This window comes from Aquarana catesbeiana, linkage group LG09, assembly GCF_042186555.1.
Source record: "Aquarana catesbeiana isolate 2022-GZ linkage group LG09, ASM4218655v1, whole genome shotgun sequence".
Taxonomy (NCBI): domain Eukaryota; kingdom Metazoa; phylum Chordata; class Amphibia; order Anura; family Ranidae; genus Aquarana; species Aquarana catesbeiana.
This window is the reverse complement of record NC_133332.1, coordinates 30,623,763-30,647,714: the sequence shown is the minus strand read 5'-3', so window position 1 is coordinate 30,647,714 and position 23,952 is coordinate 30,623,763. Positions and strand designations below refer to the sequence as shown.

At 44.3% G+C, this 23,952-nt stretch overlaps 1 protein-coding gene and 1 non-coding gene across 5 annotated transcripts in view; both read right to left on the bottom strand.

The window, feature by feature from the left end:
- Positions 1-23,122, bottom strand: part of SLC39A7 (solute carrier family 39 member 7) — a 30,722-nt gene extending 7,600 nt beyond the window's left edge. Inside the window, exons 1-8 of one of the 4 annotated variants that reach the window (XM_073598194.1) lie at positions 23,064-23,122; positions 18,218-18,397; positions 17,898-18,169; positions 12,641-12,809; positions 12,488-12,559; positions 7,777-7,911; positions 3,934-4,065; positions 1,069-1,265 (exon numbers count right to left, since the gene is read on the bottom strand). In XM_073598194.1, the coding sequence (XP_073454295.1) occupies positions 1,069-1,265; positions 3,934-4,065; positions 7,777-7,911; positions 12,488-12,559; positions 12,641-12,809; positions 17,898-18,169; positions 18,218-18,392 (1,152 nt within the window). In that variant the 5' untranslated portion in view covers positions 18,393-18,397; positions 23,064-23,122. Of the gene's footprint in view, positions 1-1,068; positions 1,266-3,933; positions 4,066-7,776; positions 7,912-12,487; positions 12,560-12,640; positions 12,810-17,897; positions 18,398-23,063 lie in introns of all 4 variants that reach the window. The other 3 variants (XM_073598195.1, XM_073598196.1, XM_073598193.1) reach the window with 3 other exon arrangements.
- On the bottom strand, positions 15,532-15,689 carry LOC141109160 (small Cajal body-specific RNA 16). The gene has a single exon (XR_012236168.1).
- Positions 23,123-23,952: the final 830 nt, after the last annotated feature.

Here is a 23,952-nt window from a genome sequence, read left to right as displayed (position 1 = left end):
CACTTTTACCCCGAGTCTCTGCCTCCTGTCCCTGCTTCATGGGTGCCGCTGTTCTAAGAAATGCCTCCCGTCAAAAAAAATGCCCACGATGGATCTGCGCATGCGCAGTACCAAACGTCACTCTAGCTTATATGTTGATCCGCTGGCGTGACGTCAACACGGCGCATGCCCAGATCGTCTGAGGTATTTTTGTCTGGAGACAGTATTCGACGGGCAGTATTCAAAGCTATGCAAACAGTGGAGGGAGAACGTACTTCTCAGATTGTGCCTCGCTGTTGCGGGGCGGGTTTTGTGTGTGCTACAGTGCGGGTTCGGTGTGTCGAACGTCGCGTTTTGCCTGTGTCTGAGGGCGGGTTGCAGCACACATACACACAACCCGCCCCACAACAGCGAGGCTCAATCTGAGAACTACGTTCCCCCGCTGTTTGCATAGCGTCAGATAATGCCTCAGACGATCTGCGCATGCGCTGTGTTGACGTCACGCCAGCTGATCAAGATATCAGCTGGAGTGACGTTTGGTACTGCGCAGGTCCATCGGGGGCATTTTGCGACGGGAGGCATGTCTCGATAGAACACCATCTTTTCGGCTCCCCCTATAGGGATGAATGGGGGTTGGACTCCGGAAACATGGTGGCTCGTCTCAGCTAAGGATCCAGGCCTTCCCAGGACCGCAGCGGACAACGGGGAGGTGTCACCCGGGTGCGGTCTGCACCCCCATAGTGACGCCACTACCATGAGAAGCCTTTATACTTTTACCAAGCGGTTCTCATCAGCTGCCTATATTACAGTTCCATGTATATTATACAGCTCCAATACTTCACATCCAAAGGGACGTCTACCAATACATGTGCTGTGCTGGTGGAGGTTGGTAAACACATGCATTTAGCTGCTGCTGCTGTTCTTCCCATAGTTAGATTTAGACCAGGGGTAGGCAACCTTGACACTCCAGCTGTTGCAAAACTTAAAAGTCCCAGGAGGCATTGCAAGACTGAAGAGAATATATATTGAAGGAGAAGTGAAAATCATTAGAAGCAGAAGTACAATCTGTTCCTGCTTAGCAATACAAACCTTCTTCTTGGTGCAGCCGCTCTGTACTAGGATGGCGAAGTCTCCGATCTCATGGGGCACCTCGTGCAGCAGAATGGTGATGGTGGTAACAATGCCAACGTTGGTGTTGACCAGGAAAGAGGCTCCGATGGCTAAACCGTCTGTGAAGTTGTGGGTGAAGTCAGCAGCAAGGTTGAGGTAGCCAGAGACAGTCATATCTGTATGGGGCAAAAGGAAAGGGTTAAAGCAGACTTTAATAGAGAGGAACCAAAAAACAGGCCAGTCCTAAATATGTAAAAACGTTTCTACTGATCTATTCAACCTTAAAGTTCACCTTTACAGAAAATCTGTAATCTTACACTGGACCCCCTTCCCCATCCCCATTGGGGGTCCATTGTAAGTTCACCTTGCAGATTTTCTGTAAAGGTGAACTTACACTTTAATCAGGCACCGTTTTGTACAGAAAGTCCACTCCGCCACTAGATGGCGCTTCCATACAAGGTTGAATGTCATGCAACCCACTCATTGTGAGCCCAGGCGGTCACAGACCTACACCTGGGAGGTGTGTCATGAAAGCTGGTGTCAGTACATACAGCATGCATTTCCCTTATCGCCCCCCCCCCCAATATTTTGTTTTAAAGAAATAAGTCACCACTGGGTCATTCTGCTAGTCTTTTCTCCACAGTAAAATGGAATATGGTGGGAAGGGCCGCCGGGCTCCTGTAACTGTCACAGCACCCGGTCTCAAGCTTTATATGAAAGAACAAATTCCCGATATCCTTTCAGACATGTTTCCTTGCTGGTCACTGGGTGCTGCATTCTGCAGATTGTTTTGCTACAGTCTAACAGAGTAACTCAGCAACTAATCAGCAGATTGCACAGCTAAAAGTGCACCACCTATTAGCCAGCAGAGATGGACATCTAAAGGAATGCAGAGGATAGGTTCTTTAATATAATGCTCAGGAACAGCAGTACAGTGACTGACACACCCATACTTGCTGAAGAGCAAAAGTAATCAATGGTAGAGAAAGCCAATAGCTGGGGGGGGGTGAAGGGGTCAAGAACAGTCCGGATCAAGTGAAAGGGGTTTGATTGCATTTTAAGTCGCACAGATAGAAAATGAAGGCAGGCTCAAGATCGCTGCTGCAGTTTAAAGGGTTATATTGTAGAGATGTGATTCTGCAGGGGATTGGGAGGAATCTGATTCAACATAGGAGAGGACTTGATGCATCGGAGCTAAACACTGTGCATGAGGCCTAAAGCTGAGCATTGACTATAAAGATGAACTTTACACCAGGGCTTTATTTCTGCCTCCGCCAGAGCACTCCCATGTCCAAATCTGTGAAGCCTGCTGCACTGCCACCTGTAATAAAGCACTTGTCGGCCGTGGACGGATCAAACGTGGAGGCACCTCTGCCAGAGCACTACCGCCGCTAGGGCACCTTCCGACCGGGCCCGTCTCGTTGCTCGACTGGGCCGTGGCTGTCTCTTCGCTTGGCTGTCTCTTTGTTGTACTAGGCTGTCTATTTGCTGTTATTGGGCTGTGGCTGTCTCTTTGCTCAATATATGGGGGGGGGAGGGGGCTGTCTATTGATGCTGGAGGGATCTATTCTTGCTGTAGTGGGTCTATTGCTTTTACTGCAGTAAAAAAAAAAAAGTCACAGGGCCCATGCACATGGGCACTTAGGGCTGTACAGTAGGGATGAGCTCATGTATGTTCGGATACATGTCCAAACTATATGACAAGAATGCTGAAAGTCTGGAAGTGTCTCTGAGCTCACTTTGACAAGTGCTGGATATTTAAAATTTTTTGCACATTTACTGCCAAGCTTTTTAATAACAAAATTCCATACAAATTACTTGTATAGGCTAGAGCTGCATGATTTTGGCTAAAATTGAGAATCACGATTTCTTTTTTTTGCTAAGTATAAAGATCACGATTCTTGCGGCGTAACATCTTTCACATTATACAAAAAAATTGGGCTAACTTTACTGTTTAGTTTTTTTTTAATTCATTAAAGTGTATTAAAAAAAAAAAAAAAATGGTGTTTGAAAGACCACTGCGCAAATACAGCGTGACTTAAAATATTGCAACAACCATTTTATTCTCTAGGGTCTCTGCTATATATATATATATATATATATATATATATATATATATATATATATATTCTGTTTGGGGGTAATTTTCTAGCAATAAATATTGATTTTTAACTCAAAGCAACAAGTGCTAGAAAAAGGTTTAGTCATTAAGTGGTTAAACTTCCCTCATCTACAGACAGAAGTTCATTCCTTTGCTCTAAGAAGAAATGTTACTTTGTTTATAGTTATTGGTGATGTTGTGATAAAACTTGCAAGGCTGCCTGGAATTTTTTTTTTTTTCCCCAGCTGTAAGAACTCTCAGTATTTGTTAGAAAGAATCGTGAAATGCCATTTTGAAGATCGGGAAGGGAAAAGAATCACGATTTTGATTCTTAACGATGAATTGTGCAGCTCTAGTATAGGCCCCCAAATTATACTTGGTTCCCTGTTCTCTAAAGGGTGGTTTTAAGGGGGGGTGTCTAGTAGGGGCGGTTATATGGGGCATGTAGGGGCATGACCTAGGAGGGGGCGGTTCTATGTGGCGGGTAGGGGTGGGACCTGCACTTTTTTCTGCCTTGCTTTACACAGATATAAAAGCACCAACAATGTAAATATGTGGAAATTAAAAACATATACAAGTTTTTATATTCAACTAGCCTAAGTATCTGAATCTAATGTACAGACATTCAGGAGATGCTGCCACAAATATACACCCCGAGGGGCAGTACTTTAATCTCAGTTGACTGGTGCCACTTCATGAACATTGGAAGATGTACAAAACATAATGAGAAGCAGCGCAATCACCTGATCGGGGCTTCTCCTCCTTTCCCTTCTTGCCGCCATTATTCTCCGTCTTTCTTTTTCTCACTCCCTCCTTCCCTTCCGATTTCTCATCTTCTTTATCCTTTGATTCACTGGCCTTGGTTTCCTTTGGAGCTGTAACAAAGTGGGGAACATATGAGGTCTGCAGTCTGACCTTGTACTATAAAGAGCAATCTGGAAGGACTCGGGGAAGCCGATACGAGTATAGTAAACTGAAACCTAACTGGCTTCTACTGCAGATTTAAAGGGTTACTCAACTTTTGTGGAAAAAAAAAAAAAGAAAAAAAAAAAAAAAAAAGAAGAATGATATAGTGCAGGGATATGCAATTAGCGGACCTCCAGCTGTTGCAGAACTACAAGTCCCATGATGCATAGCAACACTCTGACAGCCACAAGCATGACACCCAGAGGCATGATGGGACTTGTAGTTTTACAACAGCTGGAGGTCCACTAATTGCATATCCCTGATATAGTGTATACAATTGCGACACAAATCCTATTGTAATTGAACGTCTATTGACCGTGATCACACTTCCAGCACGCCCCCCCTGCGGCATGCGGGCGGTGCACTGTGACTGCCGAGTCCAAAGTACGCAGCTAATCACTGATCGTGGTAAAAGGCCAATCACAGCGGTCCTTTACCATGTGATGTGTCCACTGACAGCTGTGAACACAAGCCGGTTATCGGATTTTTACTCCTCATGCTGTTAGCATGAGGAGAAAAGAAAGCAAGCCGATGAACGGCTTGTGTTAAAAGGGACTTCAGCACCGATTATCAGTGCAGTCCCACCAGTGCCCCCTATCTGTGAAGTAGAAAAATTACCTGTTTGCAAAATTTTCTAACAAACTATGAAAAAAAAATATATATATATTTTTTTCTTTTTCAAAATTTTCGGCATTTTTTTTGTTTGTTTAGCAAAAAACAAAAACCCAGCGTTGATCAAATATCACCAAAAGAAAGCTTTATTTGTGTGAAAAAAAAAAAAAAAAAAACTTGCTTAGGGTGCAGTGTTGCATGACCGCGCAATTGTAAAGACCGCGCAAGCTGAAAATTGGCCTGAGTAGGAAGGGGGTAAAATGACCTTTCCTTTTCAATTTGCAGCGCTGTCATTTTCTGTAAATGCAATATGGCAAAATTTCTCATTAGAGCCCTGCAGGTGCAGCAGCTGATTGATAATTATGAAACCACTCCCATTAGATTCGTTTTCCACATGGACACAGTAACAGAGATTTCTTCAGAATAACAAAAGGTAGGAATCTGCAACAAAGTTTGTTAAAATCCTTGCAATGTACAGAGATCACTCAGAGGGGAATGTTTTTTTTCTCAAAAAAAGTGGAGTCACGTGACTTTTGATATCAATGATTTGTGTACTGTTTAGTTACTCTTCTAATTGATCCGAGATACGCTCCAGTAAAAACGTCACATCTTCACTGATCGTTTTACAGTGTCTATTGGATACCAGTCTGTCTTATTTTTGATCCATGTATTTGGCTTACTTTCTCTGTACACAAAATGCAAACTGTTTGATCTGTACCAAAATGCTTATACCAAAAATAATAATAAAAACGCATTGAAATCAAAAAGTGAAGTTACTCTTTAAAAGGAGTTGTAAACCCTCGTGTTTTTTCACCTTAATGCATCCTATGCCCTTTGCCCGGGGTTCTCTGCTCTTGATTGAATAGATTGATAGCAGCGCAGAGCCATTGGCTCCTGCTGCTGTCATTCAAATCCAATGACGCGGACGCCGGGGGGGGGAGAGGGAGAGGAGAAGCAGCCGTGATATAAGGTAGCGGCTGTATACTCACTAGTAGTACATTGTGATGACAAGTTAACAACACAAGTGTGGGGGGGGGGGGATGGACTAGTGCCCCATCATTGGTTTTCCTTGGGGGGGGGTGTAATAGTGTAGTATAGTGTAATAGTGTAGTGCCCCATTATATAATGTCCCATTGGTGTTCCTGGGAGGGGGGGGGGGGGGGAGATAGTGCCCCATCATTGGTTCCTGGGGGGGTTTCTTGTACTATAAACCCCATCATGACAGGATACCTGTATATGACCTGTGTAACACTACGTTTTTTTTCATTATTATTTTTGAATAAACGAAAAATAAGGCATATTACTTTTTTTTATGATTTTTTTACAATTAATCGAAAAAATATCAATCGGCCAACTAATCAATTATGAAAATATGAAAATAACCATTAGTTGCAGCCCTAAAAAGCTGTCTGCTTTACTACTACATCCAGAATGCAGACACTTCAATAAAGGAAGTGTGTTACTGGCCAGATCACCAGGTGAAATAAAAAGGAGAAAAGCCAAAAAAAAAAAAAAAAAAAAAAACCTAAATGCAGCCACCACACCTAAGGATTGGTAAGCTGCAATATATTATATTTTTGATTTTTTTGGGTTTATTTCCGCTTTAAATTTGTATGAAATGAAAAAAAAAAAAAAAAAAAACTTGCATAACGGAACGTTCAAGGATTTTGGTATTTTGAGGCTTGCTGCTGTGTGCACTCGGGAAGTGTTTCTATACACTGCCTGCAGGTGGCACTGTTTCATCTCTGAAAAAATTCGGGATTTGAACGGGAATTGAAAATGATCCCTGCGTCATTTATATTTTTTTACAGCGATTTCTATAGCACTGACAATTTATGCTCCATTCACACCTGAGCAAATTCATTTACTGGCTTTTTAAAAAAATTTTACAAGCTTTTTTTAAAGCGTTTTAGAAGTGTACTACAGTACAAGCATTTTACAGCTTCAGGCGTTTTTGTTTAGCTAATAGAAAGCACTAGGGAGAGGAGAGGGAGAGGAAATCAGGGGGTGGAGAGCTGCTTTTTGAGTGTTTTTCTGACAGTCAGGTGTTTCTATTGAAGTCTATGAGGCCAAAAACACTTGTAATCTGCCAAAAAAAGAAAGCTCGTGTACTTTTTTGAGCAACAGGCATTTTGCTTCAGGCGACAGAACGCTCAGATGTGAACAGGAGCCATTGAATTGATTACGATTTTGCTTGTTGGGCGTTTTGGAGCTTCAGAGCTGAGCGTTTTACAAGCTGAAAAAGTCTCAGGTGTGAACAGGGCCTTCTGCATTATAAAAAGATTGTACAGTGGAAACCTTGGATCACGAGCATAATCCGTTCCAGGAGAATGCTTGTAATCCAAAGCACTCGCATATCAAAGCGAGTTTCCCATAGAAGTCAATGGAAATTAAGATAATTAGTTCCACATTGACTTCTATTGCATGCAATACCGCATGTGGTCAGAGGAGGGGGGGGGGGGGGGCGCCGGTGAGACTCGGAAATACTCGGGGACAGCTCAGCTGAACTCGGAAACACTCAGGAACGGAGCATTTCTGAACGGCTCCGAACCGTTCCGAGTGTCACCGGCGCCCCCGCACCTCTGGCCAAATGCGGTACTGCACACCCCATTAGCTTTAATTCTGCTCGTTTTGCGAGACAACACTCGCAAACCGAGTCAGAATTAAAAAAAAAAAAGTTGCTCGTCTTTCAAAACGCTCGTTAATCGCGTTACTCGTTAACCAAGGTTCCACTGTACATTCACATCAGTCTCTACCCTCAGGGAGCTTACAATAAAATAAAACCCATCTTCCATACATACACATACTAGGGGGCCAGAGGTGCCAGCAGGGGACCCGAGAAGAGGAGGATCGGGGCTGCAGGTAACTTTGACATGTTTGTTATTTTAAAAAATAAAACTTGAACCTTTACAATCACTTTCAATTTGTTATTGGCGACAAAAGCAGGGAGGGCATGCTGACACTTGTAGTTCCTCGAGGCTGCCGTGATCTAGAAGCTCAGGACTTACCGTGGGTGTGACCGTGGCTATGGCCATGTCCATCCTCTCCTTTAAGGTGGCGCACAAACTTCTCTACGACCAGGAAGGCGATGATTCCTGCCAGCACCCAGAGGCCGACGGACATCATATGGGCGTGGCTGTGGTCTGCCAGAGGAACACACAGAAACATGGAGAGTCAATACTGAGAAAATACATCACAGCTAGGTTCTGTTTTTGTTTTTTTTCTTTGGGGTAAATCTGTAACCCACCATTGCTGACCTCCTCCTGAACCGAGCTTGTAGCCTGGCTGTGGTGCTGATCCCTGATCAACAAGCATGCAGCAAGTGAAGACAAAACTCCTTATTTTCTCATTTCCCCTGGGTCAGCGACTCAAAGTACTGAAGCCAAAAAGGACCAACAGGACAGTCAGGCAACTAGTGTTTTCAGGTGGTCAGCACCGCCCAGCTTACATATGTATTTTACTACTGGTTTTATTTAATTCTTCCATTTATTTCGACTGCGACTGGCAAACCATATTTCTTGTGACAATTAAAGTGGAATTAAAGTGTTACTAAACCCACAACAGTAAAATCAGTCTGTATATGCAGTAAAGCCTGTTTGTTATACTCACTGTGGTACCTAAAGGGCAAATCCTCTGCATTGTGCAAGAAGGCTGTCTGATCCAGTCTTCTCTGATCCTCCCCTTCTTCCACTGCTCCCAATCCATCTTCTGATAAGACAGAGCCTTGGGGGCACTCTGCACATGTTCAGTTTGGTGCGTCTTGCTAGAGTTTTTTTTTTTTTTTTTCTTGGGAGAGTGTGATCAGCACAGGGCCAATCAGCACTGTCCAGAGAGAGGGTCAGGGGTCATGCAGCCCCATAGGACAGTCAGAGGAGAATGAAAACTCCTCCTACAAGCTTTAATCAGACACTGATAGAAGTCACAAGACTGCTGTATACTGCTGATGAGAAAAGGTATTTAGCAGTATATAATTGACTAAAATAATAGCATTTCCATGTTCTGTGTACTGTGGGAGATCAGATATAGTGAATGCAGAGTCCTGGGTTTAGTAACACTTTAAAGTCTCACAATCAACATTAAAAGTGGATCTTCATCCTCCATGACAAGTTGCCTCCCCATCCAACCCTCCTCCCTTCCCGTTGCACAGTACGGGACTTCTTTTGTTCTTCCTTTAATATTAAAGCTCTGGTCCGCCCCGAGTAACGATCAGCTTTAACTATTTATAATCCTTATTCTGCAAGTCTTAGTAAATAGACAGTAAGGTATTTTATAGGGATCGACCGGTTATCGGAGGCCGATAGTCACTTTTTTAGAAGTAAAAAAAAAAAAAAAAAAATTGACCGATGTTACCGATATTGCTTCAAGGGGTTGTACCGGGGTAATGCCCGCAGCTGTATGCATCACCCCGCTACTGTTCTTTAAAGCGCACGGTCGGCATTTATCGCAATAACCGATGCGGCTCAGCAGCCGCTCGGCTGTTTTTACAAGCAGCGCAAGGGGACTTACTTTAACCTTTTTTTTTTTTTTTTTTTCTTCCGTTGCTTCCTGATTACCAGCCTAGGCCAAAATTATCAGCAATAATTAAAGTGTTACTAAACCCAGGACCCTGCATTCACTTGATCTTGGCTCCCACAGAACATGGAAATGCAATTATTTTAGTAATTATAAACTGCTAAATACATTTTCTCGTCAGCAGTATATAGCAGCCTTGCGAGTTCGATGCAGGACCCCTAACTCTGTCTGGACAGTGCTGATTGGCCCTGTGCTGATCACATGCACCCTCCTAGGAAAAAAAAAAAAAAACGCTCTAGCAATACACACCAAACTGAGCATGTGCAGCCTGACTCCAGTAACTGTCTTATCCAGACATGCTTTGTAGACAATGCAAGAAGGGGAGGATCTGTGCATACAGGATCAAACAGCCTTTTTACACAATTCAGGGGATTAACCCCTTGATTCCACAGTGAGTATACCAAACAGGATTTACTGCATTTACAGACTGATTTTACTGTTGTGGGTTTAGTAACACTTTAAGCACAAAAGTGTAAAGAGCATTTGCTAAATCTTCATGGGGTATGTGTTTGGCATGTTTTCACTTTTAATGGATTATTTACAATAAAAAAGCTGTTTTTACTCTCTGGAAGTGCCGCCGCTTTTCTTCCTCTTACTTTCTAGGCCAAAATTATGTCCTATATCCCAGGAGTCTTTGTGAACTTTCAAAACAAAGAGCTGGTTTACTGCCCTTCAAAGTTTTAGGAGGGCCAGACTGTGGCCAGTGGGAGTAGAAAACGCCCTGGCATTGGTAGGAGTAAACAATACCATTGGCTGGGTGGTCAGCAGGAGTAAAAAAAAATTACATCATTGGTGCCAGTGGGAGAATCAGCTCCCCATCTCTGGTATCAGTGGGAAGAATAGTACCCCATTGTGTCAGTGGGGCGAATAGTACCCTGTCTTTGGCATCAGTGGAATAGTGCCCCAAAGGGCCGGATAAAGGCAAGCAAAGGGCCGTGTCCGGCCCCCAGGACCGGAGGAGGATCTTTCTCAGCTAAGCACACCCTCCTGCCTACATGCCTGAGTTAAGAGTAGATGGGAGCTTTAGGAAGTGAATGCTGCATGAATCATCTGCCCTTACTCAAGATGGCTGCAGTTTGAAATGTTGAGTTGGGGTTCAAATGGAATTTTCAACAAAATAAAGCAAAGAGACATGGCCGGATGGGAAAGTTTGCTTAGAACGTTAAAAATGAATTGCATTTTCACTGGAAAAAAATGAATTAAACAGCATTTTCAGTTTGTGGTGCTCAGATATGGCTAAGTTCTGCTTTAAGGCCTACTTTGAATAGAATGGGAGAATGTTAATCGGGTTTATATTTCTGCCAGTGACCCCCCCCCCCCCATCTTGTTGGGTCCCATACCTATCCTGTATGGTTACACCATCATGTTGGGTCCCATACCTATCCTGTATGGTTACACCATCATGTTGGGTCCCAAGCTTATCCTGTAGGATTACACCATCTTGTTGGGTCCCAAGCCTATCCTGTATGGTTACACCATCATGTTGGGTCCCAAGCCTATCCTGTATGGTTACACCATCTAGTTGGGTCCCAAGTAGGGCTGGGAGATTTTCTAAGAAAAAAATAAATAAATAAATCTGCAATTTTCTTAAAAAAACAAAAATTAAAAAAAAAAACAAAAACTCGATTCACAATTCGAATCGAGTTTTTTTTCCTTTTTGGACACCACGCTGGTTCTGAGGAGCTGCGGGCAGGAGTTTTTAGGTGAGGCCGCAGCCTCGCCTAAAAACTCCTGCCCGCAGCTCCTCAGGACCGGCACGGTGAAAAAAAAAAAAAAAAAAAAAATCGATTTGCTTAAATTTTGAATCGATTTGTCCTCTCAACTCGATTCAAGATTTAAATCGATTTTTTCCCCCCAGCCCTAGTCCCAAGCCTACCCTGTATGGTTACACCATCATGTTGGGTCCCAAGCCTATCCTGTATGGTTACACCATCATGTTGGGTCCCAAGCCTACCCTGTATGGTTACACCATCATGTTGGGTCCCAAGCCTACCCTGTATGGTTACACCATCATGTTGGGTCCCAAGCCTACCCTGTTTGGTTACACCATCATGTTGGGTCCCAAGCCTATCCTGTATGGTTACACCATCATGTTGGGTCCCAAGCCTATCCTGTATGGTTACACCATCTTGTTGGGTCCCAAGCCTATCCTGTATGGTTACACCATCATGTTGGGTCCCAAGCCTATCCTGTATGGTTACACCATCATGTTGGGTCCCAAGCCTATCCTGTATGGTTACACCATCTTGTTGGGTCCCAAGCCTATCCTGTATGGTTACACCATCTTGTTGGGTCCCAAGCCTATCCTGTATGGTTACACCATCATGTTGGGTCCCAAGCCTATCCTGTATGGTTACACCATCTTGTTGGGTCCCAAGCCTATCCTGTATGGTTACACCATCATGTTGGGTCCCAAGCCTATCCTGTATGGTTACACCATCATGTTGGGTCCCAAGCCTATCCTGTATGGTTACACCATCATGTTGGGTCCCAAGCCTATCCTGTATGGTTACACCATCATGTTGAGTCCCAAGCCTATCCTGTATGGTTATACCATCTTGTTGGGTGCCAATCACTACTCAATAAAAGCCATAGTTGCCATACACTGCAGTGATGATGGCCAATAATCCTGTAGGATCTATAGGCAATATAGAATAAATGGCTCTGGAAGAATAAGTGGTGCTTCATGTGCATCTGGCCAAGGGGCTGTAAGGGAACGATTTTGTATGGCACTGCCCTAAAATGAGGGATAGTTCTCATTTCATTTTTGGGATATACGATGGATTGAGACACATGAATACCTTCTGTTCTAGAAAGGCTTTACTGTGCCAAATGCTGATTTGGCTGGAGCACCTTTCGATTGCTTAAGTCCCTTTTCACAATAACCTGTATGGTTGTACTGTCTTGCTGGGTCCCCAAACCCACCTCTATAGAAGCCGTTGCTTCCATACGCTGCACTTATGATGGCACAACAAGCCCGGAATTAATGGCTGTATGTGCTGGAGGACTTAATGCCTTTAGTTATATAGATATACAGAGATTGTCAGACAGTCCAAATCAAACCTAGATTAGCAAACCGACATCTGGTAATAAAAATGTGGATCCCATTGGTTGCGATGGGGCAATAAAAACGCAATGACTGCTCACCGTGAGAATGTCCGTGTTCATGTTCATGTGACCCATGATGCCCCTCCTCCACTTGGTGATGGGAGTGCGGCTCTAGTGGGGGGGAAGACAGAAGTTCATTTAAAGCTACACCATGGTGGCACACAGAACTGTAGAGACATTAGAGCTTCATACCCAGGGCATGGGGGATAAGGTGCAGGAAGGCATCTCCCAGCAGCCCCCCCGAGGCGAAGCTCAGGAGTAGTTTGAGCAGGGACTGATGTTGGCTGCTGTTGGACTGCACCGGGATCAGGAAGAGGATGAAGAATGGCGCGGCCGAGATGAGTAGCGTAGCACAGATTGCCTGCAAGAGAAAGAAGTCGTTAGATAATCCCTCTGTCCACGGAAGAGAACGTCAGCGGGAGGAACAGAACAAACAAGGAGAGTAAACAGGACACGCTGGGCCAAACACAATCTGTACAGCAGATGGAGAGCGTCAGTGAGAACCGACACACGTGCGGGAGATTACAACCACATGGGAACCCTGGCAAGATGACGGCACATTGCTGCAAAAGTCCTGGCAGAGCTCGCCAACAAAGAGCCGGTGAGGGATCGGGATTATAGGCAAAGCAACGAGTGGACAACGCCCAAGACATAGAAGATGGATGGGGGTGAAATATAAAAAATCCAGTCAGTCCAATCTACGATAGGCAAACAATGCTGAATATTAAAGCTGAACTCCAGAGGGGGGGTGGTTTGAGGATGGGGAGTTCGGGAATATCTACACCCTGTCCATAAAGTGCGTCATGATACTCATAAAAAAGGTGGAGTGTGCATTTTTTAAATATTTAGCACTACGCTACTTTTAACTGACAATTGCGCTTCATGCAACACTGTACCCAAATGAAATTTATATATTTTTTTCCACATGAATAAGCTTTCTTTTGGTGGTATTTGATTATTTTATTATATAAAATGGAAAAAAAGACCGAAAATTTTAGGGAAAAAAAAAAAAAAAAAATCAATAATATTTTCTGTTTTCTGTTCTAAAACATATCCAATAAAATCAAATTTCTTTATAAATTTAGTCTGCAATGAATTTGGTTAAAAAAAAAAAATATCCAATAAGTGTATATTAATTCGTTTGTGTGAAAGTTATAGCATTTACAAAACTATGGAATGTACACTGAATTTATGCAGCTTTTTAGCAGCTCGGACTTTCTGACTGATCACATTTCTTGAGGCGCTAAAAGTCCAGGACAGTACAAATACCCCCCCCAAATCACCCCTTTTTGGTAAGTAGATATCCCAAGGGAATTGCTGAGGGAGGCATGTTGAGTCCATGAAGATTTTTTTTTTTTTTTTTTACAAGTTTTTAAAAATGACAAATTATTATTATTATTTTTACACACACACACAAAGATGTCACATTACTGAGATATTTCTCACACAGGGCAAGGGTATACACTATATTACCAAAAGTATTGGGCGGCTTGCCTTTACACACAAGCATGTGCACACACGCACGCACAAACTTTAATGGCATCCCAGTCTTAGTCTGTAGGGTTCAATATTGAGTTGGCCCACCCTTTGTAGCTATAACAGCTTCAACTCTTCTGGGAAGGCTGTCCACAAGGTTTAGGAGTGTGTCTATGGGAATGTTTGACCATTCTTCCAGAAGTGTATTTGTGAGGTCAGGTACTGATGTTGGACAAGAAGACCTGACTCACAGTCTCCGCTCTAATTCATCCCAAAAGTGTTCTAATGGGTCAAGGTCAGGACTCTGTGCAGGCCAGTCAAGTTCCTCCACCCCAAACTCGCTTGTCCAAATTATTTGGTGGAGGGGGGATTATGGTGTGAGGTTGTTTTTCAGGGGTTGGGCTCGGCCCCTTAGTTCCAGTGAAGGGAACTCTTAAGGCGTCACATACCAAGACATTTTGTACACTTTCATGCTCCCAACTTTGTGGGAACAGTTTGGGGATGGCCCCTTCCTGTTCCAACATGACTGCGCACCAGTGCACCAAGCAAGGTCCATAAAGACATGGATGAGTGAATTTGGGATGGAGGAACTTGACCGTCCTGACCTCAACCTGATACAACACCTTTGGGATGAATTAGAGCGGAGACTGTGAGCCAGGCCTTCTCATCCAACATCAGTGCCTTACCTCACAAATGCTCTTCTGGAAGAATAGTCAAACATTCCCATAGACACACTCCTAGAGTCCTGACCTCAACCCGACAGAACACAGTTTCGGAGGCTCTCAACTACCAGGATAGTACAAACAGCCCTCCAAATGACCCCTTTTTGGAAAGTAGACACTGCAAGGTATTTGATAAGAGGTACAGTGAGTATTTTAGAGATCTCATTTTTTTTGGTCACATGATTTTGAAAAAAGAAAAGATAATATATTTTCGTTTTCAGTTTATGTGGCAAAAGGGGGCGGTGTTTGAACTGTCCTGGCATTTTAGGGCCTCCAAAAAAAAAAAAAAATTAACATTTTGGTCAGCATTAGGAGTTTCTGCCACACTCCTAACGTTGGGCATACAAAGTAATGTTCTTTTTTTTTCGTTCAGCCCAAAAAAAAGCATGACAGATTCCTCCATTCACATCGATCGATGTGAATGAAGAGAGCTTTACCAGAAAAGATGTATGCCCAACATTAGAAGCTTCTGGACCTGGGGGGAAACAATGGAGGGGCCTGTGTATCACCCCTGCAACACAATGATCCCAGTTACAATGCTCTGCAGACTTCAATACAAAAAAGTAAGAAACTTAAGCTGGCCATACACCATACAATTTTCTTTAGATTTACCTTCAACTATGTAGTGCAAGGTCTTGCCCGTTTGCATACAAATTGAAAAGGGTTTACCGTATATACTCGAGTATATACGGTAGGTTTGACCTCATTTTATATAGGATTTTGGTAAATCTAAAAGGAAAGTCGTACAAGAAAATTGTATAATGTATGGCCAAGCCTTAGTCTTTTATTTATTTTTTTTCTTCTCTTTGGGGTGGGTGCATTTATTACACTTTTTAAAAAGGCGGACGATGCCTTTCAAAGCCCAATTGTAGTTTTCTTTTTTCAGATTGTGTGCAGTATTATACATGGACATTAGTCTCTGGGGAATGCCCACACCTGTTACTGCTCAGGGTTCCTCAATCAAGAGGATCACACCTGAAGGATTACTCTCGGTCACGGCAAGGCTGGCAGATACGTCAATCTGGAGCTGAAACCAAGACCGGTAGCCCGAGGGCTCATTGGCGATTGTTTTGCGTGCATCTAAATGCAGCACTATAGTAATCAAGGAGCCCATACACACAGCTGAGCCCATCTATGAAAATATGTGCTGCGAAAAAAAATTATTTTTTTTATATAAAATATAAAATTCCTCTGAGTCCAGGGATGCACAGATCTGCAGATTTTTTTGTGTAAACGCACACATGTGTAAACGTGTATCCATTAAATTGAATGGGATTAGAACGCTACATGTCTAAATGCAAGTACTTTAGATATGCGTTGCAGGATTTCCTGCCAGTGTGAACCTGCGCTCATGCGGAAAATACGCATATACTCGTGTGAATGGACCCTAGTTATCGTTTACCCCTGAATATGAAAATGGAGTTGGGATGGGTCAAAATGGAGATTAACTAGTTGTCTTTTTTTTTTAATAAATGTTTCCCCAGCCACAGCAACAATTTCTGTTGTTGGCTGGAGTGTAAAACTTGAGACCGCCGTGCTTCCAGACTCTGTTCATCAATGGCCTTACAAGCCCCCCCCGCCTTACTATAATAATCATGCTCCCTGCTGATTGCAGCACTGTAATAGTGTCAGACCACTGTACAGAGACTAGAGAAAGGAAGTGACGTCAAATGTCGCACTCCATCAGAGCCCGATAGTCACTGTAATGAACGCAGACTCAGCCCGGCTGCATCCAGGCCACACTTACGCGTTTCGCCCATGTGGGTGGGGCGAAACACGTCAAGAGAGCGTGGCCTAGACTGAGCCAGACTGAGGCTGCGTTCATTACAGTAACTATCAGGCTCTGATGGTGTGCGGCTTTTGAAGTCACTTCCTTTCTCTATACTGAGTACAACAAGCGAGGACGGGTTCCACCTCAACCTGTACCCCCCAGTGTAAGCCATCATACTTGGGATATACTGGAACCTGGAGCGGAACCCCTAACTTTTTGGAGTATGGGTTCACTGTACAGAGACTGCTGCATTCACACTGTGCAGCACAATCCTACTGGGAATGAGAATTTATTGTTGGGAAAGAATTTTTAAAAAAGCCAAACTGTAAGACAATTAGAACTATCCTTTTTGATTCACCCCTCACTTTTTTTTTTTTTTTTTAATAGTTTAGGGGGTGGGAGCTTTAACCTGAGATTTTTGCCCATGCCAGATAAAGTCTCAAGCAGATTGAACTTCAGCTTCAAAATTAACTCAAAGAGGAGCTCCAGTCTCCCCCAGAAAAATTAAGAGTCAGCAGCAACAAATACTGACTTTTAATATGAGGACACTTACCTGTCCAGGGATCCAGCGTTGTGCTCACCCGAGCCGATTCTTCAATCAGCTTCAGGCGCAGGCATCTTCAGCAAGGGAAACTGTCAATAAAGCCTTGCGGCTTCACAGCATGTGTGAGCCGCACTGCGCTATGTGATCGTTTTCCATTGCGCATGCGCGAGTTGTACTGTGTGAATGCTCCCGCAGGCTTCTGGGACCTGGGGTGGGGGGGCCCAACTTCTGCTGAGAGCGGGTGTCTGTTAAAACCAGGTATCTGCCCTCTCCAGAAAGTGCCAATAATGAAAGAGGAAGGGGGGGGGGGGGGAATATACAAAAGATGCAGAACTTCCCATTTTGGGTGAAGTTCCGCTTTAAGTTTTACATTACCTGGTTCTTCCTTTAACCCCATTATAACATGCATATCGGGAAGGTCACTTGCTTCCCCAGGCAAAACAAAGAAGTGGGGCAGGGAAAGGAAAGTTAGAATAGGCAGTTAGTTTTGCCAGACAAACCTAAACTGGCAAGGCCCTGGTTCACTTTAAGCAGAAATCCAGGTACATCGGCATCGGATACTGACTCAGTATCATGCTGGTTATCCCTGTACAGCAGAGCTCACACTGGGGGGGAGGGAGGGGCAGCACAAGGAGCCAATCAGGTGTGTTCCACTGAGTTTGAACTAAAAAACATTCTGACATGAGAAGAGAGAAGGCTGATTCTTCGCTGTACTTTCACTGTCCAATCAGTGGCCACGGGCAACAAGGAGACATACTGCAAAATAGAAACTTCAGTTCACCAGCCCTGGCTCTCTCTCTAGATCTATATAATATATCTCTCTATATCTATCTTTTTTCCCCTCTTTTTTTTTTTTAACTGTGTATATAGTCATTTACCTTGAGTTATGCTTATCACTAAAAAAAAAAAAAAAAAAAAAGGAGGGGTCACACTTACATAGGTCCAGAGTGTCACAGGATCCAGCTTCTCTTTTAACCACTGTGGTGGAGAAGGTGGGGAAGGTGGAGAGTCTACGTTGGCTTGACTTTTAGCAGGCTGTTTAGCGGCCTCCTGGGGTGCTGCATCTCCAAACTGCCAGCGGTTTCTGAATGCATCAAGATCATCGTGACCATGACCGTGGTGGTCCTCATGGCCGTGCCCGTGGTCCTCGTGGCCGTGCGCATGTCCATGCTCGTGCCCATGATGTCCGTGGCTGTGCCCGTGGTGACCTTCATGGCTGTGCCCGTGGTGACCTTCATGGCTGTGCCCGTGGTGACCATCTCCGTGGCTGTGCCCGTGGTGACCATCTCCGTGGCTGTGCCCGTGGTGACCATCTCCGTGGCTGTGCCCGTGGTGATTCTGAGCCAATGTAGTGCACAGCAGATTTACCAGCACCAAGGCCAGCAACGTGGCACAGGCCGCTCGCTCTCCTTTCTGCCAGATTCGACCCATCTCACCTAAAAGGACAAAAAAAAAAAAAAAAAAAAAAAAAAAAGAAAACGGTGAGGATAGAAAAGAGAACCTCAGAGGAAGAGCAAAAACTTTCCATTTCATCTGGGTTCTAAAGCTACCACCACAGTGTGAGGGCCTCACTTCACCACCAGACTTTCTAATAAATGTACATGACTGGAGGAACGAGAGAGTCCATGGGAATGCTGGCCCAATGACCTCAACTGGGAGATTTCACCACTAGAGTCCCTCAAGAGACGCAAAGTTCCAACGGGTGAATAATCTACCTGCATCCACCCAACAAATAATTTCGGGTTGACTGGCATATTATTAACCACTTCAATACCGGGCACTTTCCCCCCTTCCTGCCCAGGCCAAATTTTCAGCTTTTAGCGCTGTTGCACTTTAAATGACAATTGCGCGGTCATGCAACGATGTACCCAAAACATTTTTATCATTTTCTTCCCACAAATAGAGCTTTTTTTTACAAATAGACAGCTTGCGGCTTCACGGCCGGGCGCACACTACGCGTCCACGAGTTGTGCTGCGCTCTGCTAGTGGCCAGGCAATCTTCTGGGACCTGTGACGTGATCCAACGGGATGCCCTTCAATCAAACGTCACTTCTGCCCAATGGTCTTAAAGGGACTTTTTTTTTTTTTACGTTTATTGAAAAAAAAAAAAAAAAAAAAAAAAAAAAAAAACACATTTTTGTATGATCAACAAAAACTTGGCAAGAAAAAAAATAAAACTTTTTATATAATATATATATATATATATATATATATATATATATATATATATATATATATATATATATATATATATATATATATATAGATATTGCATTCAAGTGTAAATAGGTCTTGTTGACCCCAGATCTCACATTAAAGAGGACCTGTCATATTTTTTTTTTTTCTATTACAAGGGATGTTTACATTTCTTGTAATAAGAATAAAATGGAGCCAAAAACGTAATTTTTAAAAAGGGACAGTGTAAAAATAAAAAAGTAAAATAAATAACAAAAAAATAAAAATGTTAAAGCCCCCCCCTTCCCTCCGAGCTCGCATGTAGAAGCGAACGCATACGCAAGTCGTGCCCACATACGTTAACGGTGTTCAAACCAACGGTGTTCAAACCGCGATCGTTAGAGCGAGATCAATAATTCTAGCCCTAGACCTCCTCTGTAACCCAAAACATGCAACCTGTAGAAATTTTAAAACGTCGCCTATGGAGATTTTTAAGAGTCAAAGTTTGTCACCATTCCACGAGCGGCGCAATTTTGAAGTGTGACATGTTGGGTATCAATTTACTCGGCGTAATATCTTGTGTGCACTTGTGTTGCCATAATTTCTTAACCACTTGCTGACCACTGTCAGCACATATACGTCGGCAGAATGGCACGGCTGGGCAAAGTAACGTACCTGTACATTACTTTGAATTTCCCGCCGTGCGCGCGCGAGCTCGGTGACCGTGCCCGTGGGACCCGATCGCCGCTGGGATGCCCGCGATCGTGTTACGGAGCTGAAGAACGGGGAGATGCCGATGTCTGTCATGGGGAGCAGACGATCAGTGTCGTGTCACTGCTAGCCCATCCCCCAGGACACACTTAACCCCTCCCCCTAGTGGTTAACCCCTTCACTGCCAGTGACATTTTTACAGTAATCAATGCAATTTTATAGCGCTGATCGATGTATTAATGCCAATGGTCCCAAAAATGTGTCAAAAGTGTCCGCCATAATGTCACAGTCACGATAAAAATCGCTGATCGCCATTACTAGTAAAAAAAAAAAAAAAAAAAAAATTAATAAAAATGCCATAAAACTATCCCCTATTTTGTAGACGCTATAACTTTCGCGCAAACCAAACGCTTATTGCGATTTTTTTTTTTGTAAAAATATGTAGAATATGTATCGGCCTAAACAGAGGGAAAAAAAAAAAATTTTATATTTTTTTTTTTTTTGGGGGGGGATATTTATTATAGCAAAAAGTAAAAAATATTGTGTTTTTTTTCGAAATTGTCGCCTTTTTGTTTAAAGCGCAAAAAAAAAAAAAAAAAAACTCGCAGAGGTGATCAAATACCAACAAAAGAAAGCTCTATTTGTGAAAAAAAAAAAAAAAAGGGACGTCAATTTTGTTTGGGAGCCACATCGCACAACCGCGCAGTTAAGCAATCGCATGAAGTGCTCTGGCCAGGAAGGGGGTAAAAACTTCCGGGGCTGAAGTGGTTTTAATGGCACTCCTGCGTTTTGTCACAAGATTTTTTTTTTTTTTTTTTAAAAGGAGGAAGTAAACCTCCATGGATTGTTTGTACCTATAAGTAATCGTATAATAAGGTTTACCTATAGAGAGTGTAAATGTCTCCTAAATGTCGTTTACCAGATATTTACTGTATACTGCGCCTAGAACATCACTGGCGCATGCGCTCTGAAGGAACGGCCGCCCGCGCAGGTTTTTCTTTTCAGAGCACTGTGCCGTGACCAGCGGCTCCCGCGCACACGTGTGATGTCATCGCGGCTCCTGCCGGTCACAGCGCCGGAGTCTGCGAACCCGGAAGAGACACCGGGGAAGATGTCAGCCCTCTGAGCTGTGTGTGGGGGGGGGGGGGGGTTCGTTCTAAAGATATTTCATAATGAGCTAGTATGCTCATCCCTTGTGATGGCGTGGGTCATGACAGGTCCTCGTTACTGAGATATCGGGGGGGGGGGGGGGGGGGGGGTCCCGGTATTACTAGTTCATTTTGAGGGCGTACACGTACATCCTATGGGCGGGGAGAACGATTCTTCCCATTTGTACTGTTAGGCGTCTTCTTCTACTACAATTAGTAGATCTTAAAAGTGATTGTACAATCAGCCTGCATAGTACACGGGCAGATGCTACTCTATACAATCCGGTTGCCCGCGGGCAGACGCTACTCTATACAATCCGGTTGCCCACGGGCAGACGATACTCTATACAATCCGGTTGCCCACGGGCAGACGATACTCTATACAATCCGGTTGCCCACGGGCAGACGATACTCTATACAATCCGGTTGCCCGCGGGCAGATGCTACTCTATACAATCCGGTTGCCCACGGGCAGACGATACTCTATACAATCCGGTTGCCCGCGGGCAGACGCTACTCTATACAATCCGGTTGCCCGCGGGCAGACGCTACTCTATACAATCCGGTTGCACACAGGCAGACGCTACTCTATACAATCCGGTTGCACACAGGCAGACGCTACTCTATACAATCCGGTTGCACACAGGCAGACGCTACTCTATACAATCCGGTTGCACACAGGCAGACGCTACTCTATACAATCCGGTTGCACACGGGCAGACGCTACTCTATACAATCCGGTTGCACACGGGCAGACGCTACTCTATACAATCCGGTTGCACACGGGCAGACGCTACTCTATACAATCCGGTTGCACACGGGCAGACGCTACTCTATACAATCCGGTTGCACACGGGCAGACGCTACTCTATACAATCCGGTTGCACACGGGCAGACGCTACTCTATACAATCCGGTTGCCCACGGGCAGACGCTACTCTATACAATCCGGTTGCACACGGGCAGACGCTACTCTATACAATCCGGTTGCACACGGGCAGACGCTACTCTATACAATCCGGTTGCACACGGGCAGACGCTACTCTATACAATCCGGTTGCACACGGGCAGACGCTACTCTATACAATCCGGTTGCACACGGGCAGACGATACTCTATACAATCCGGTTGCCCACGGGCAGACGATACTCTATACAATCCGGTTGCCCACGGGCAGACGATACTCTATACAATCCGGTTGCCCACGGGCAGACGATACTCTATACAATCCGGTTGCCCACGGGCAGACGATACTCTATACAATCCGGTTGCCCACGGGCAGACGATACTCTATACAATCCGGTTGCCCACGGGCAGACGATACTCTATACAATCCGGTTGCCCACGGGCAGACGATACTCTATACAATCCGGTTGCCCACGGGCAGACGCTACTCTATACAATCCGGTTGCACACGGGCAGACGCTACTCTATACAATCCGGTTGCACACGGGCAGACGCTACTCTATACAATCCGGTTGCACACGGGCAGACGCTACTCTATACAATCCGGTTGCACACGGGCAGACGCTACTCTATACAATCCGGTTGCACACGGGCAGACGCTACTCTATACAATCCGGTTGCCCGCGGGCAGACGATACTCTATACAATCCAGTTATACAATCGCCTTCAGCTCTAACATCCACTATGTAGTACACGGACCTGCCTGAACAATAGAATGGATGTTTAGGTTTGTGCTCACTATTTATATATTGGGTAATCCTACAGCTGGTCATACATTATACGAGCTGATTGTACAATCTCCTAGATTTTCCAAAACCAAACAATGCTTTCAATTTGTATCCAAATCAGGCACTACACAGATCTAAAAGGAGATTGCACAATCAGACTCCATGGGCACCTTAGAGGAGATTGTACAGTGTATGGTCAGTGCATATCTCTATAACACAGGAGGACCCCTGTAGGAGTCCAGGCTCGGCGCACAATGACACTACAAGTCCCAGGACACCCCTGGCAGGCGGTGCATGCCGGGAAGTGTGGTGGTCCGAGGCCCCCGGAGAACCCCCCCCCCCGAGCGGCGCCCCGGAGCTCTCAGCTCGCACTCACCTGTACAGCTCAGACGTGGCACAATAGAATCCGGCTCACAATCCCGCGAGAACACCGCCGCCGGAAACACGTCACTGCCGCCCCCCGGAAGTGCCCTCACTAGACATGGCGCGCTCCGCTGCAACACGTGTGCGCGGTGGGAATGTTGTTTAGCGGTGGTTTATGCACTTTAATCCTGCTAAACCCACACAATTAGTAAGGGGCTTGCACATATAATGGGATTCCATAGCAGAAGTGGTCAAGCTCCTTACTAATGTTCATTTGATTTGACATCGTTTCATTAAGCTGTAGCCGTGTGCGCTCCCGCAGGATAAGTCTAACACAATAAGTCTCAAAGTAATCTAAGTGAAAGTTTCTGTACTTCAAGCGTGTTTTGCAAACTTGCAAAAAGTAATCTGGCAAGAAACAGAAGCAATTTGATCACAGTAAAATAAATCTTATCATAGCCAAAAACCATAAAAAAAAAAAAAAAAAAGCTCTAATGAAAAGTGTTGTTGCATGTAAAATCATTAGCTGAACTCTTCCAGACATTATTATTATGCAGGATTTATATAGCGCCAACAGTTTCTGCAGCGCATTACAACATGGGGGCAGACAGTACAGTTAGGCTTAATGTGGACGGGACGTTTTACAACCTCTCCTGAACAATTTAACTTGACAGATAGTAACCAACGTTTAAAAACATACGTTTTGCCGCGTTTACATGCCGCTTTTTTTTTTTTTTTTTTAAATAGTCAAAAATTAAAAACGCCTATAAACGAAACGCAGCTAAATGCGAGCTACCGCATTTACAAGCTGTTACAGGCGTTTGGCATTTCAAATGCCTCTGAACATCCGTCCTGGACGCATTTTCTTGCTTCCAAAAAATGCTTCTAAAAACTCAACTGCC